This window comes from Pristiophorus japonicus, chromosome 5 (genome assembly GCF_044704955.1).
Source record: "Pristiophorus japonicus isolate sPriJap1 chromosome 5, sPriJap1.hap1, whole genome shotgun sequence".
Classification (NCBI taxonomy): Eukaryota; Metazoa; Chordata; class Chondrichthyes; family Pristiophoridae; genus Pristiophorus; species Pristiophorus japonicus.
In genome coordinates, this window is record NC_091981.1 from 223,888,876 (window position 1) to 223,904,480 (window position 15,605).

General features: G+C 46.0%; 1 protein-coding gene across 1 annotated transcript in view; it reads right to left on the bottom strand.

Moving 5' to 3' along the window:
• Positions 1 to 3,803: 3,803 nt before the first annotated feature.
• slc25a40 (solute carrier family 25 member 40) overlaps positions 3,804 to 15,605 on the bottom strand; it is a 93,998-nt gene continuing 82,196 nt past the window's right edge. Inside the window, exons 9-11 of the mRNA XM_070881345.1 lie at positions 15,289 to 15,367; positions 9,740 to 9,820; positions 3,804 to 4,665 (exon numbers count right to left, since the gene is read on the bottom strand). Coding sequence (XP_070737446.1) covers positions 4,547 to 4,665; positions 9,740 to 9,820; positions 15,289 to 15,367 — 279 coding nt within the window. The 3' untranslated portion in view covers positions 3,804 to 4,546. The remainder of the gene's footprint in view (positions 4,666 to 9,739; positions 9,821 to 15,288; positions 15,368 to 15,605) is intronic.

The following is a 15,605-nucleotide window of genomic DNA, read 5'->3' on the forward strand; positions in this document are numbered from 1 at the left end:
CGGCCTCGGACTGAAGTTGACGAGGATCGTGGTTTCCGCCACAACAACTCATGCAACACCGATTTTTCCCGCCGGATGGATTTTCCCCCATTTTTTCATGAATCTTCCGCCTCTCAGTCATAGAATTTTTTTGGGAATGAATTTCCAGCCCGCAGAGTAGTGTTCTCAAGTATCGACAGTGCCTTGATAAAAACAGTGATGGCCATTCTTAAATTCAGGATGCAGTGAGAAACCAATGATTCTATAGTTTCTTTTGATCGCGATCTGTGCTTAGCTAGCTTATTTCAGCAGGGTGGTGGCAGTTGAGACATTCTACAATTGGCCTTGGTGCCCTGGGAGAAAATAAAGAGTCAGTTCTCAATTTACCAGTCAGCAACCTCTGCTCAAAGTGTATATCTGCAGAGGTTAGTGTTAGTCTTGGCTGTGATGGCCCCATGCAATTGAATAATGTGCCATACAGACGGTTGGGGCTCACAAATGAAAGCCACTTAGCTGAAGTAGTGAAAGGTGATGGAGGTTCGTGGAACTTTAACGCAATAATTCTTTTCCTTTCCTCTTAAAATATTATCAAGAAAAAATTTAATGTATCCTGGATGCACGCTGCTAATATTAGTATGTTGTGCCCAAACTGCACCCCAGACATATCTCATTCCTTCGCAACCAGGTATTTAGATGCTAACACAAGGGGCTCAAGTTTCCACATGATTCGCGCCTGATTTTTAGGAGCAACTGGTGGAGAACGGACTATTTTAGAAATCGCAATTCTCCACATTTTTTTTTCTGCAGTTCTAGTCAGGTAGAACAGTTCTAGTTTAGAACAGAATTTTTTCTTCAAAAGGGGGCTTGTCCAGCCACTGATGCCTGATTTGAAAGTTTCCACAGTGAAAATGTACTCCAAACTAAAGTAGAATGGAGCCAGTGAAGATTTTTGTAGAACTGAAAAAACCTGTTCTACACATTAAAAAATCAGGCGCAGGTTACAAATTAGGCGTCCAGAACGAGGTGGGGGGGAGGGAACTCATTAAATTCGACAATAAATCCTTATTTATACTTTTACAAATATTATATAAATAAATACAACCTGAATAAACATTTATAAGCCAAGAAAAGATTAAATAAACCATCTTCCTACCTGTGTGAAAGTGCTTCAGCCAGGGAGAATTCTGCAGCTGTTTGTGCCGCTGAGCAGGGGGGGGGGGGGGGGGGGGGGGGAGAAAGCCGTTCGTGTCGCTGAGTGGGAGGGGGAGAGAGAGAGGGAGGGAGAGAGAGGGGAGGGAGGGAAAGGGGGGGGAAGAGAGGGAGGGATGGAGGGAGAGAGAGAGCGGGGGGGGGAAGAAGAGAGTGGGGGGGGGGGGGGAGAGAGAGAGAGAGAGAGAGAGCGAGCGCGGGGGGGGGGGGGGGGGGGAGGGAGAGGTCAGGTCGGATCGGATTCAGTCCGGGAGTCGGGTCCAGTGGGGGGGGGGGCGGCGGGGCGGGTCAGTTGGGGGGGGGGGGGGGGGGGAAGAGAGCGGGTGTCTGGTCGGCGGGGGGGGGAGCGGGTGTCGGGTCGGGTCTGGTCGGCGGGGGCAGGGGGGAGGGGAGCGGGTGTCGGGTCGGGGGCGGGGAGCAGGAGCTGGCCGTGGGAGGAGCCTTATTCACGCAGCCCCAGTGAGGCCATTCAGCCAGGGCTAGGGGCTGCGTGCTTCGGGCCCCTCCCACACAGTTCGGCGCCTGGAGCTACTTGCACTGTTTTCAGCGCCGGGACCTGGCTCCGCCCCCCCCACAGCTCGTGCTGGCTGCGCCGGGGGCCAGAGGACCTGTAAGTAGGTGGAGAATACCGAGGATTTTTTTTAGGCGCCGTTTTAGGCGTGAAAAACGGGCGCCCAGCTCGGAGGGGCGCCCGTTTTTTTTCTTGTGGAAACTTGGGCCCAAGATATCTAAACATGAGGAGGGAAAGTGTCAGGGCTTTTATGTACTGGCTACCTCAAAGTGGGTTTGCTCCACATTGTGGAGTTGTTCACAACTATTGGCTTACATCCTTGACAGCAATTCTGGATACCCTGCTGTGAGACTACTAAGCAGACAAAATTAGGATAGAGTACTTAAGAATTCAGAGAAGTTTTTAAACAGCTTCTCAACATGTCAGTCTTGCTACTTTCTACAGTGCTTCAGCATGCTTGTCACCAATATGAAATAAAATGCTGCTTTCAGTATATGAAGAAATGTTTCCTTTTAATATGCTAGTTTGCACTAGGATAGTGCCTTTTGCCTACCATCCTCCATAAGACTAAAACACACCTTCCAAGACTTTGCTTCAGACATTCAAATTGCTCCGTCCTTAAAAACTGCAGGTTATGAAAATCATCACTTCAGGCTGACTTCTGCTTCTAATGCTTGCTGGCTGAAAGTAGGCAGCCACACAAGTTACAAGAGCACTATTATCCTTTCCCCACTCCTCACTGACTACTCAGTTAAAGCAAGATCACTATATGCTATAGTCTAAATTCTAGGAAGAGAGAAAATGCCACGCACCAATAATTGTTCTGTTAGCTAGAAGCTACAAGAGGTTACTGCACAAGACAAAAGCTCATGGGTTAGGGGGGTAATATATTAGCATTGGATAGAGGATTGGCTAACGAACAGAAAACAGAGAGTCGGGATAAATGGGTCATTTTCCGATTGGCAAACAGTGACTAGTGGGGTGCTGCAGGGATCGGTGCTGGGGCCTCAACTATTTACAATCTATATTAATGACTTGGATGAAGGGACCGAGTGTAATGTAGCCAAGGTTGCTGATGATACAAAGTTGGCTGGGAAAGCAAACTATGAGCAAGACACAAAAAATCTGCAAAGGGATATAGACAGGCTAAGTGAGTGGGCAAAAATTTGGCAGATGGAGTATAATTTGGGAAAATGTAAGGTTATCTACGTTGGCATAAATAATAGAAAAGCAAATTATAATTTAAATGGAGAAAAATTGCAAAGTGCTGCAGTACAGCAGGACCTGGGGGTACTTGTGCATGAAACACAAAAGGATAGTATGCAGGTACAGCACGTGATCAAGAAGGCCAATGGAATGTTGGCCTTTATTGCAAGGGGGAATAGAGTATAAAAACAGAGATTCCTGCTACAACTGTACAGCGTATTGGTGAGGCCACACCTGGAGTACTGCATCCAGTTTTGGTCTCTGTATTTAAGAAAGGATATACTTGGATTGGAGGATGTTCAGAGAAAGTTCACTAGGTTGATTCCAGAGATGAGGACGTTGACTTACGAGAATAGGTTGAGTAGGTTGGACCTATACTCAATGGAATTCAGAAGAATGAGAGGTGATCTTATTGAAACACATAAGATAATGAAGGGGCTCAACAAGGTGGATGCAGAGAGGATATTTCCACTCATAGGGGAAACTAAAACTAGGGGACATAGTCTTAGAATAAGAACACGTCCATTTAAAACTGAGATGAGGAGAAATTTCTTCTCGGGGTTATAAATCTATGGAATTCTCTGCCGCAGAGAGCTGTGGAGGCTGAGTCATTGAACATATTTAAGGCGGAGATAGACAGATTTTTGAGCAATAAGGGAGTAAAGGGTTATGGGGAGCGGGCAGGGAAGTGAAGCTGAGCCATGATCTTACTGAATGGTAGAGCAGGCTCGAGAGGCCAAATGGCCTACCCCTGCTCCTATTTCTTATGTTCTTATGTAACTGCTTTGGGGAGAGGGGAAAAGAAAAATTACTTATGGGAAAAGGAAGGATAAAAATTATCACCCTCGGATAAATACAATCAGAGCACCACAGTAAATCAATAGAACCAAAAAGGCCGTTAATAAAATGTGCAGTGTTTATTTAAAAAAAAATAAAGACATTTATCTGACATCAACAAAAAAAACAAAATTCCACCAATTAAGATTTACTGAATTCTGTTTTCAGGAAATAACCTTCATTACAATAAATTGACTGTTCAGCTAAACAAACCACAACAATCTGACCAGCCCATTTTTGTTCATCGTCTGCACTGGCAGCAGATTTCATTTTCTATATATATATATATTATATATATATATATATATATATATATATGTTAGTAGGATAGGTAATTTTGTATGTTAGTATTGCACTTTAAATTTCTACAGCTGCATTTTAAACATCTAATTATGATACGATACAACTTCAACATCCATTTCTTGTGTCCTTAGGTTTTTAACCTTTGTTGGTGTAGTCCCAACTGTACAATACTAAATAGGTAAAGTGTTCCTATTATTCATTATTTCTATACCTTTCACATCATTATGACTGGACCTTGGAATTTGAGGCACAATAGCAAACACATTTTTACAGTGAGTAAAAGCACTAGAAAGAGAGTTTGGAAAGGTATCCTAGTAGTAATATGTGCCCGTTCAAAAGACGTTTGATGTTCCAAGGTCTTTCCTTTATGTAATAATGGATAGGCCATGTCTGAAGTTTTTGTCTATACGTTAGGAAAAAAATTTGGCAAGAGAAGAGTCTCCACATTTAGTTTCTTCTTCAATTCAGACTGTGTGGATTTTCTCAGTCGATGTCTGACTTTCAGCTTTTTTTTAGCTCCCGCTCGTTGTTTATTTTACGAAAAAAGGATTTGCCATATTCATAGGAAGAGATCATAATAGCACAAGCTGGTGCTACCTTCATTAATCGAGGCAACAAACCTGGGGGATAAGGCAGGAACAGAATTTAGATCCAGTCGACAGATACTCTCACTTATCTACTATTTTATGCACACTCTAAGAAACAAATCTCTACCAATTTAGTTTGAAATTGCAGCAGCATATAATTGTATTATTTAATCAGGCTAATAAAAGTTCCAAAAATAAAATAACAGAAAATGCTGGAAATACTCGACAGTCCAGGCAGTATCTGGAGAGAGAAACAGTTAATGTAAAAGGCCATCGACCCTTTGTCAGAACTGGAAAAAGTTAGAGATTAAACAGGTTTTTAAGCAAGTGTAGGGGTAGGGAAAGGGGGAGGGGAGTAAAGAACAAAAGGGAAGGTCTGTGATAGGGTGGAAGACAGACGAGATTAAGAGACAAAAGGAATGATGGTGCAAGGAAAAAGGAGATGGTAAAGGGGCAAGTTAAGAAACAAAAGATGAGTCCAGGTAGGGTTAAACTGGCAGAATCAGCAACAGCTGTCATGGGAAAGAGAAAAAATCTGGAAAAAAAGAACAAAATAGCAGGGTTTTTTTTCCTTAGAGCAACTATCATGAACATTTTTGTGTCCTTCTGCACAAGTGCGCCGTGGACCCGCCCCTTTCTGCACATGCGACTCGATCCGGTCGCGCATGCGCAGTACGATATATGAGGTGGCTGGAAGTGATTTTAAACCACGTTGCCAAGCGTGGAGCTGGTGCCACTCGAGCCTGCTACTGAGGCTTTTGGCTTATCTATTGAAACTCAATGACTATACTAAAAGGAGCTTCGAGAATTTTTGCCTAGAATACTGCCGTGATTATCCACGCAAACATTTTCGCAGACTTTGGAGAGAGGGAATCGGAGATGGGCGAGTGGGGAAGAGAGAGAGAGGGGGACTGGGGGAGGGGAGGAGAGAGAGAGACTGGAGACAGAGAGAGAGAGAGAGAGAGAGAGAGAGAGAAAGACTGGGGGCAGAGAGAGAGAGAAAGAAAGACTGGGGGCAGAGAGAGAGAGGCTGGGGGCAGAGAGAGAGAGAGAGAGACACTGGGGCAGAGAGAGAGAAAGAGAGAGACACTGGGGGCAGAGAGAGAGAGAGAGAGAGAGAGACACTGGGGGCAGAGAGAGAGAGATACTGGGGGCAGAGAGAGAGAGATACTGGGGGCAGAGAGAGAGAGAGAGAGAGAGAAATTGGGGGCAGAGAGAGAGAGACTGGGGGCAGAGAGAGAGAGAGAGAGAGACTGGGGGCAGAGAGAGAGAGACTGGGGACAGAGAGCGAGGGAGAGAGAGAGAGAGAGACTGGGGACAGCGAGAGAGAGAGAGACTGGGGACAGAGAGCGAGAGAGAGAGAGAGAGCGAGAGAGAGACTGGGGACAGAGAGCGAGAGAGAGAGAGAGACTGGGGAAAGAGAGCGCGAGAGAGAGAGACTGGGGACAGAGAGCGAGAGAGAGAGAGAGAGAGACTGGGGACAGAGAGAGTGGGAGTAAGAGAGAGACTGGCGGAAAGGGAGTAAGAGAGAGACTGGCGGAAAGGGAGTAAGAGAGAGACTGGCGGAAAGGGAGTAAGAGAGAGACTGGCGGAAAGGGAGTAAGAGAGAGACTGGCGGAAAGGGAGCAGAGAGAGAGAATGGGATAAGGCAGATAGAGGGAAGGCAAAGGTAAACTCGCCAAGGGGGTTAAAGGCCATGGAGTCCACAGTGGGGATGGGGAAGAAGGTGATCCAGGTCTTTGGGGGGGGGGGTTAAGAGCGAGAACGTGATCCCGATGGCAAGACAGATCATGTTCTTCCAACCCGTATCACGCTCTCCCTCTCTTCCCCATACACCTGGGCTGGACTGGACAAAATCTGCAAGTCACGACACTGTCACTACTCACTTCATACCTGATAAACCTGTTAACAATCTGAGACCCACATACTTTCTCCCCCCCTCCCCCCCAACCATAGGGGCATTGAGAGAGAGGAGAGAAAGGACAGGAACTTGAGCGGTGGGTGATGGGGGTAGGAACTTGTTTGGGGTTAATGGGAGAAGGTCTTAACCTGTGAGTGAGCCCTGTCTGTTCCAAGTGACCTCTGTTCTGGAATAAAAACACAAAATGCTGGAAATTTCAGGTCAGGCAGCATCTGTGGAGAGGAAGTAGAGTTAACGTTTCGGGTCGATGACCCTTCGTCAGAACTGTTTGCTCTGTCTTTTTTCTCTCTTTCCCATGGCAGCTGTTGGGTGATTCTGCCATTTCCATTTACACCCTATTTAGGCTCATCTTTTGTTTCTTAACATGCCCCATTACCATCTCCTTCTGCCTTGCAAAATCATTCCTTTTGTCTCTTAATCACTCCTGCGTTCCACCTCATCACAGACCTTTCCTCATCCTTTCCCTGCCCCTACACTTGCTTAAAAACCTGTTACATCGCTAACATTTTCCAGTTCTGACGAAGGGTCATCGACCTGAAACGTTAACTCTGTTTCTCTCTCCATAGATGCTGCCTGACCTGCTGAGTATTTCCAGCATTTTCTGTTATTTCAGATTTCCAGCATCCACTGTATTTTGCTATTCTAAAAATAAAAAGTTCAAATTTATAACTCTTCGCAACAAGAGAATTTTGAAGGTATTGATGATTAACCACTGACTCCATCCCTCTCCCCAACTTCTGTCTGAGGCTGAACCAGACTGTTCACAACCTTAGTGTCATATTTGACAAAACGCAATCATCCCTTTGTCTCTTAATCACTCCTGCCTTCCACCTCATCACAGACCTTCCCTTTGTTCTTTCCCCCCCCCTCACCCTTTCCCTGCCCCTACACTTGCTTAAAAACCTGTTACACCTCTAACATTTTCCAGTTTTGACGAAGGGTCATCGACCTGAAACATTAACTCTGTTTCTCTCTCCATAGATGTTGGATGTGTCATATTTGACCCTGAAATGAGCTTTCGACTACATATCCACAGCATAATTAAGACTGCCTATTTCCACCTCTGTAACATCGTTGGTCTCCACCCTTGTCTCAGCTCATCCGCTGCTGAAGCCCTCATCAGTCCTTTGTTACCTCAAGACTTGTCTATTCCAACACACTCCTGGCTGGGGTCCTACATTCTACCCTTCGTAAACTAGAGGTGATCCTAAACTCGACTGCCCACGTCCTAACTCGCACCAAGTCCGACTCACCCATCACCCCTGTGTTCGCTGACCTACACTGGCTTCTGGTTAAGCAACGCCTCAATTTCAACATTCTTATCCTTATTTTCAAATCCCTCCATGTCCTCGACACTCCCTATCTCTGTAATCTCCTCCAGCCCCACAACCCACCAAGATGTCTGTGCTCCTCTAATTCTGCCCTCTTGAGCATCCCTGATTATAATCGCTCAACCATTGGTGGCCATGCCTTCTGTTGCCTAGGCCCTAAGCTCTGGAACTCCCTGCCTAAACCTCTCTATCCACCTTCAAGATGCCCCTTAAAACCTCTCTCTTTGACCAAGATTTTGGCCATCTACGCTAATTTCTACTTATGCAGCTCGGTGTCAATTTTTTAAATCTCAACAGTCCTGTGAAGCGATTTGGGACATTTCATTACAAAAAAGGCAATATATAAATACAAGTGGTTGTAGCTTCAATTGATTATTCTCATTAGTACGCTGGGCTAGAGTGGATGCCAGTTTTAGCTGCGATAGTCTTTTGGGACTGTGCTAAGAAACAACAAAAGGGACTAGGGGTAAAAATTCGGTCCCTCCCTATTTGGGGCAGTAGTGTCGGGAGCGGGGCGCACGGTTGAGCAGCACTATGCACTGGGCTGCATAGCGCTACCACATAGGAGGGGCTCTTCCCTGAATTAAAGGGAAGGGTCCAAGCTGCATACTCTGCAGGAAGAAAAGGGTCCTACCTGGACCACTGGGGAGCAGGTGTGTTGTGCCAACGGCACTCAAGCAGAGTGCTGGGCTGACCAATTGCGGCACGGACTCAGTGTCCGAAGCAACAACGGGGCGCACAATTAAATCGCTCATTTTTTTTTTTTGAACAGCAGCATACCTCCCCTTTAACTTTCACTTCACTAGTGGCTGGCCACCTGGGACACGTTCCCTGAAGCTATCATCACCCTGCGCAGCTTCAGGGGACGATATCCAATTTAGGGTCCGGGGCGCTGCGCACGGTGATGACAGCAGTATCGTCGCTGCAGCAGAGCGGGGGTGCTACATGTTACTGCCACTGCTAAACTCCCACCGAATTTAACAGGACTTGTTAGCGGTGCCACGTCCGGTTGCAAAGTCCTTCGGGAGGCGCAAATGACCCAAATTTCTCCTCCCATGTTCTTTTGTATCTCAAGACGTGCTGAAGCAGGTTATACTTGCTGCATATAAGGCACATGTCCAAGCAGTCCTCCTTCATGGTTTGGAACTGCTATACATGTAATATAGGCCTTCCTTCAGCTCATGTATAAAATATAATATAGGACCAAGTCGTGGAGTTAATCTGTGGCAAAAAAAAAAAGGTATGCTGCTGCAAGGAGGGAAGGCTCCAGCCTAGTCTAACCTGTTGATTCGCACCCTGGAGGAGCAGCCAGCTTCATGGTGGGTATGTCTGTTAGTGATGAGGAAGCCTAGTATGTGGCAATTGAACTTGAATGCTTAGAACATCAAGTCGGCTGACACATTGCAAACTATATATGCTTTTCCACTATGCTGGCAGATGTCCATTCTATAGCTGATGAGGGCACTGAGGTTTAGGGAAACTGTTGCTGGAAAATTTTACCGAGAGGTCAGATATGCAAACATCGAGAGTTTTGTGCCTATTTTGTTTGGGTTGCAGAGAGGCAGGCAGAAGCTGTTGGATTCTACTTTATATTAGAAATTGCATAAATGTCATTAAATAAGACTAGTTGAGAAATTGACCAGAAACAGACTAAACAGTCATCTTTAATTTTTTTGTAAAGAAAAAACAATACTGAGAATTAGAAGTCACTTTCCTGCAATAGCCAAAAATAAAATAAACAACATGAATTTATCTCCCAATGCTGAAATGTGCTACATAGTCACTGCAAGCTCATAAGTCATTGACACAAAATTCTAGCTTGTTGTGTGCTTGGTTCATAGGTGGTCTTACTTACCAACAAATAAACCTTCAAATCCAGATTCATTCACAACACTCTGCATTATTTTCCATGTGGAGGAGAGGTGTCTTTGTGACTCTGGAAAAGGTAATCACAGAAGCTCTTATGATTGTACTGCATCAATTTTACAATTATTTCCTCCTGTTGCAGATTTTCTATTCTGTACATAGGAAAATAAATATGTTCAGTTATAAGACAATAGAAACCTCACAATATTGGGTTCTTTGAAAGCCAATGTAGTGGTACTGGTAGTGGAGTCTCCATGTTTGGGGTTAAAGGGTCCCGCCAATAAGCACACCAGCTGTCTCAGTTGATAGCAGCCTTCAGGTTAGACAGCTGAGATTTCAAACCTCTCTATATCTTGCCCCGCCCAGGCTGTCGTGGTGGCGGTGTGGCTCTTATAGAAACATAGAAAATAGGTGCAGGAGTAGGCCATTTGGCCCTTCCAGTCTGCACCACCATTCAATAAGATCATGGCTGATCATTCACCTCAGTACCCCTTTCCTGCTTTCTCTCCATATCCCTTGATCCCTTTAGCCGTAAGGGCCATATCTAACTCCCTCTTGAATATATCCAATGAACTGGCATCAACAACTCTCTGCGGCAGGGAATTCCACAGGTTAACAACTCTCTGAGTGAAGAAGTTTCTCCTCATCTCAGTCCTAAATGGCCTACCCCATATCCTAAGACTGTGGCCCCTGGTTCTGGACTTCCCCAACATCGGGAACATTCTTCCCGCATCTAACCTCCCGTCCCATCAGAATCTTATACGTTTCTATGAGATCCCCTCTCATCCTTCTAAACTCCAGTGTATAAAGTCCCAGTTGATCCAGTCTCTCCTCATATGTCAGTCCAGCCATCCCTGGAATCAGTCTGGTGAACCTTCACTGCACTCCCACAATAGCAAGAACGTCCTTCCTCAGATTAGGAGACCAAAACTGAACACAATATTCCAGGTGAGGCCTCACTAAGGCCCTGTACAATTGCAGTAAGACCTCCCGGCTCCTATACTCAAATCCCCTAGCTATGAAGACCAACATGCCATTTGCCTTCTTCACCGCCTGCTGTACCTGCATGCCAACTTTGAATGACTGATGAACCATGACACCCAGGTCCTGTTGTACCTCCTCTTATCACCAAATCACAGCCTGGTCTGTCCCCCTACTCCTCTGGAATGTTCTCCTCCTTTGAGTATCTCACCTTGTTGAACCCCTCATTTAAAATCATCGTTCTCTTCTGCTCACCCAAGTACCATAAAAATTCTCATATCTTCACTGTTTTCTTCTCAGCCTCTGAACCGAGCGGCTTCCCATCCTCGGTGATTTCAGCCTCCCTCTCAATTAATTATGCTCGCTCTCCTGAGTTCACTGCCCTCCTATCCTCTCTTAATATCTCCCTCCAGATAAACTCCCCAAACCATAATCACAACTAATGTTCCCCCTCTAAGCTGGTTGGCCTTACAGTTCTCTGCCAGTCCCATGGCACCCCGGACTGGCTTTTTCAATGTTAAATTTTGCGCATGTGCGAAACTGTGAATGGGCCATGTATCCAAAAAATATTTCGGGGGAACATTCTTCCCGGCCACCCTCTTGACCTTGCCATCTCACGCGGCCTCTCTACTCCCATTTTGTCAATTACAGACAAGGCCATCTCTGATCACTTCCCTGTATCGCTCTCCACCCACATTCCCCTTCCAAACCCATCTCGGAAAAAACTCTCCCACTTCACTTACAAAATTTCAACTGTCTGGCCTTGGCACTCCATTCATCACAACATTTCTACAGCTAGCGATCTGCTCAACCACACCCTCACCTCCACCTTTGATGCCCTAGTCCCTATTAAAACCATTACTCTCTCTCAGTCTGGCTGTTCCCTCAGTCCAGCCCGCATACCCGTGGCTATCCCCTCTGGTATGGCTCTTATTTTCATTCCCTTAAGTCCAAGGGACGCAGACTTGAACGGATATAGCGAGCAACTGGATTAACCATTCACCAACAGATTTGGCTGAACCACATAAAACACTATCGGGTCTTGCTCACATCTGTCAAAACTGCTCATTATTCCAGGATCATCCTGGAATGCAAAGATAATCCCTGGCTTCTTTTCTCTATGCAAACTGTCTTCTTAAATCCCTCACCCGTCTCCTCCAGCAACAAGTGCGAGGAACTCATGGACCTCTTTGTCACCAAAATGGATACCATCCGATCAGCTGCCTCCCTTCCCCTAGCCCACCAGGCCAAACTTCCTCTAAGGTTCCCCCCTGCCCCTGCCCTGAACTCGCATCTTTCTCTAGTTTCTCTCCTATCTCCTCTCATGGGCCCCAAGTTTCCACATGATTTGCTCCTGATTTTTAGGAGCAACTGGTGGAGAATGGAGTATCTTAGAAATCGCAATTCTCCACATTTAAGTTTTCTGCAGTTCTAGTCAGTTAGAACAGTTTCACTTTTGAACAGAATTTTTTTTTCCCAAAAGGGGGCGTGTCCGGCCACTGACGCCTGATTTGAAAGTTTCCACAGTGAAAACGTACTCCAAACTAACTTAGAATGGAGCAAGTGAAGATTTTTGTAGGCTTAAAAAAACCTTGTCTACACATTAAAAAATCAGGCGCAGGTTACAAATCAGGCGTCCGGAACGAGGTGGGGGGGGGGGGGGTGGAAGGGAAGTCATTACATTCTACAATAAATCCTTAGTTATACTTATACAAATAATTCCAACCTGAATAAAAATTTATAAGCAAAGAAAAGTTTAAATAAACCATGTTCTTACCTGTGTGAAAGTGCTTCAGGCAGGGAGAAGGCTGCAGGAAGCCTCACAAGTTGAACCACATAAAACACTATCGGGTCCTGCTCACGTCTGTCAAAACTGCTCATTATTGGGGGGGGGGGGGGGGGGGGGGGAGGGGCCAGTGAGGGCCCGACCGACCGCAGCGGGGGGCAGGCAGGGAGGCTGCAGGAAGCCTCAGAAGTTGAGGCAGCCATTCCCGACGGCAGGACATGGAGGCCCCCCTGCCGTCGGTCGGGCCCGTCGGGAAACAGCTGCCTCAACTTGAGGCTTCCTGCAGCGTTCTCACTACTGCAAGAAGCCTCAGTGCTGATCATGGAAGGGCAATGTGCTTTTACTAAAAAATGATAAAAAATGAACAGCTGCAAAGAATTACAAAAATGGCCGAGTGCCAATGTTTCCTTCACACTGCGCGTGCGTGAACGCTCCAACGCGCACGCGCAGTTGCCGGCACGAAAAAAACTCATTTAAATGGTACCCGCCCCCTCCTACTTACAAAATCGGCGCGAGTGGTAGGCTCCGCGCCAAGCTGACATCGAGCTGCAAAGCGTTCGAGAATAGCGTGTTTTTTTTCAGGCGCGTTTTCAGCGCGAAAAACGGGCGCCCAGCTCGGAGGAGCGCCTGTTTTGCTGCGTGTGGAAACTTGGGGCCATGATGTCTCCCAGCACAGCTTGTCCACGAGCCCCACCTCCTGCTCCCATTACCCTATTCTCATCAAAGTGCTGACCAGCCAACATTCTTTCTGGTTCCCATGTTAGCTGATATTGTTAATCGTGTTCTCTCTCCTCAGGTACTGTCCCCCTTTCCTTCAAATCTGCCGTCATCACCCCTCTCTTTTAAAAAAAAACAACTCTTAACCCCTCTGTTCTTGCTACCACCCCATCTCCAACTTCCCTTTCCTCTCCAAAGTCCTTGAATGTGTTGTCGCCTCCCAAATCTGTTCCCATATTTCCTGAACTCCATGTTTGAATCCCTCCACTCAGATTTCCGTCTCTACCACAGTACCGAAACCGCTCTTATCAAAGTCACAAATTACATTTTATGTGACTGTGACAAAGGTAAACTATCCCTCCTCGTCCTTCTGACCAGTCTGGAGCCTTTGACATAGTTGACCACTTCATCCTCCTCCAATGCCTCTCCACCATGGTTTTCATTCTTATCTATCCAGTTATAGCTAGAGAATCACCTGCAATAGCTTCTCTTCCTGCTCCCTGACCGTTACCTCTGGTGTCCCCCAAGGAGATATCCGTGGCCTCCTCCTATTTCCAATTTACATGCTGCCCCTCAGCGACATCATCCAAAAACAAAGTGGCAGTTTCCACATGGACGCTGACAAGACCCAGCTCTACTTCACCATCTTCCGAGACCCCTCCCCTTTCTCTAAATTGTCAGACTACTTGTCCGAAATCCAGCACTGGATGAGCAGAAATTTCCTCCAACTAAATATTGGGAAGCCATTGTCTTCAGTCCCTGCCACAAACTCCATCACCTCGCCACTGACTCCATCCCTCTCCCTGGCGACTGTCGTAAACCTTGGTGTCATATATGACCCCGAGATGAGTTTCCGACCATCATGAAGACTGCCTATTTCCACCTCTGGTACATCGCCCGACTCCGCTCTTGCCTCAGCTCATCTGCTGCTGAAACCCTAACCCCTGCCTTTGTTACCTCTAGACTGGACTACTCCAATGCACTCCTGGCCAGCCTCCCACATTCCAAGCTCTGTAAACTTGAGGTCATTCAAAACTCTGCTGCCTGTGTTCTAACTCACACCAAGTCCCGTTCACCAATCACCTGTGCTCGCTGATTTACATTTGTTCTTGGTTCCCAGATAAGCAATGCTTAGATTTTAAAATTCTCATCCTGGTTTTCAAATCTGTCCATGGCCTCGCCGCTCCCTATCTCTGTAATCTCCTCCAGCCCTACAACCCTCCGAAATATCTGTGCTCCTCCAAATCTGGCCGCTTGAGCATCCCCAATTTTAATCGCACCACCATTGACGGCCCTGCCTTCAGCTGCATAGGCTCCAAGCTCTGGAATTCCCTTCCTAAATGGCTCAGTTGATAGCAACCTTGCCTGTTGTGTCAGAAAGTTTTGGGTTCAAATCCCACTTGAGCACAAAAATCTAGGCTGACATTCCAATGCAGTACTGGGGGAGTGCTGGCTTTTGGATGAGAAGAGCCCCATCTGCTCTTTTAGGTGGACGTAAAAGATCCCATAGCACTATTTCAAAGAAGCGCAGGCGATTGATCCACAGTGTCCTGGCAAATATATTTATTCCTCAATCAATGAGTGAAAGGAAAAACTAAAGGCAAAAATAAAAGCAACAAAAAAGCAGAAAAAGCAATACCAAAAACATAAATCCAAGAATATAAACTAGTTACAAATAATCTAGTACAGGCTCTGACTGCGTAGAATGTGGCTCCTGCAAATTCATTCTAGAGGTCTCTGCACTCAAAACATTTCCCTGGCTAGAAAGTACCAGGAAGCACAATCACGCAAGAACAGGCCGAAGGGCTTATTGCCCAATATTCTGATCCATTTACACAATTCTCAACTTCATTAGATAGCTCTTTCAAAGTAATGGCACAGGGCCAAATGGCCTCCTTCTGTGCTGTATCATTCTATGATTTCATGATTCATAACTGGTGAAGATTGTCAGAAAGTCTACCATTAGATGTAAAGTGCAGGTGAGCACTTACCACATTATATTCATAAATTTGGATCAGTGCATAGTTGCAAACAAAAATCTAAAAATTACATACTCGACATGGCCAGCTCTCCAAGTTCAATCTGTCTGCGAGTTTTCACCACATCAAATGGCAAAGTCAATACAGCTGCAATCTGAAAAAGATAATAACATAAGAAATATAGCAGTAGGAGGCCATTTGGCTCTTCGAGCCTGCTCCGCTATTCAATAAGATCATGGCTGATCTGATCATGGACTCAGCTCCACTTCCCTGCCCGCTCCCCATAACCCTTTACTCCCTTATCGCTTAAAAATGTGTCTATCTCTGCCTTAAATATATTCAATGACCCAGCTTCCACAGCTCTCTGGGGCAGAGAATTCCATAGATTTACA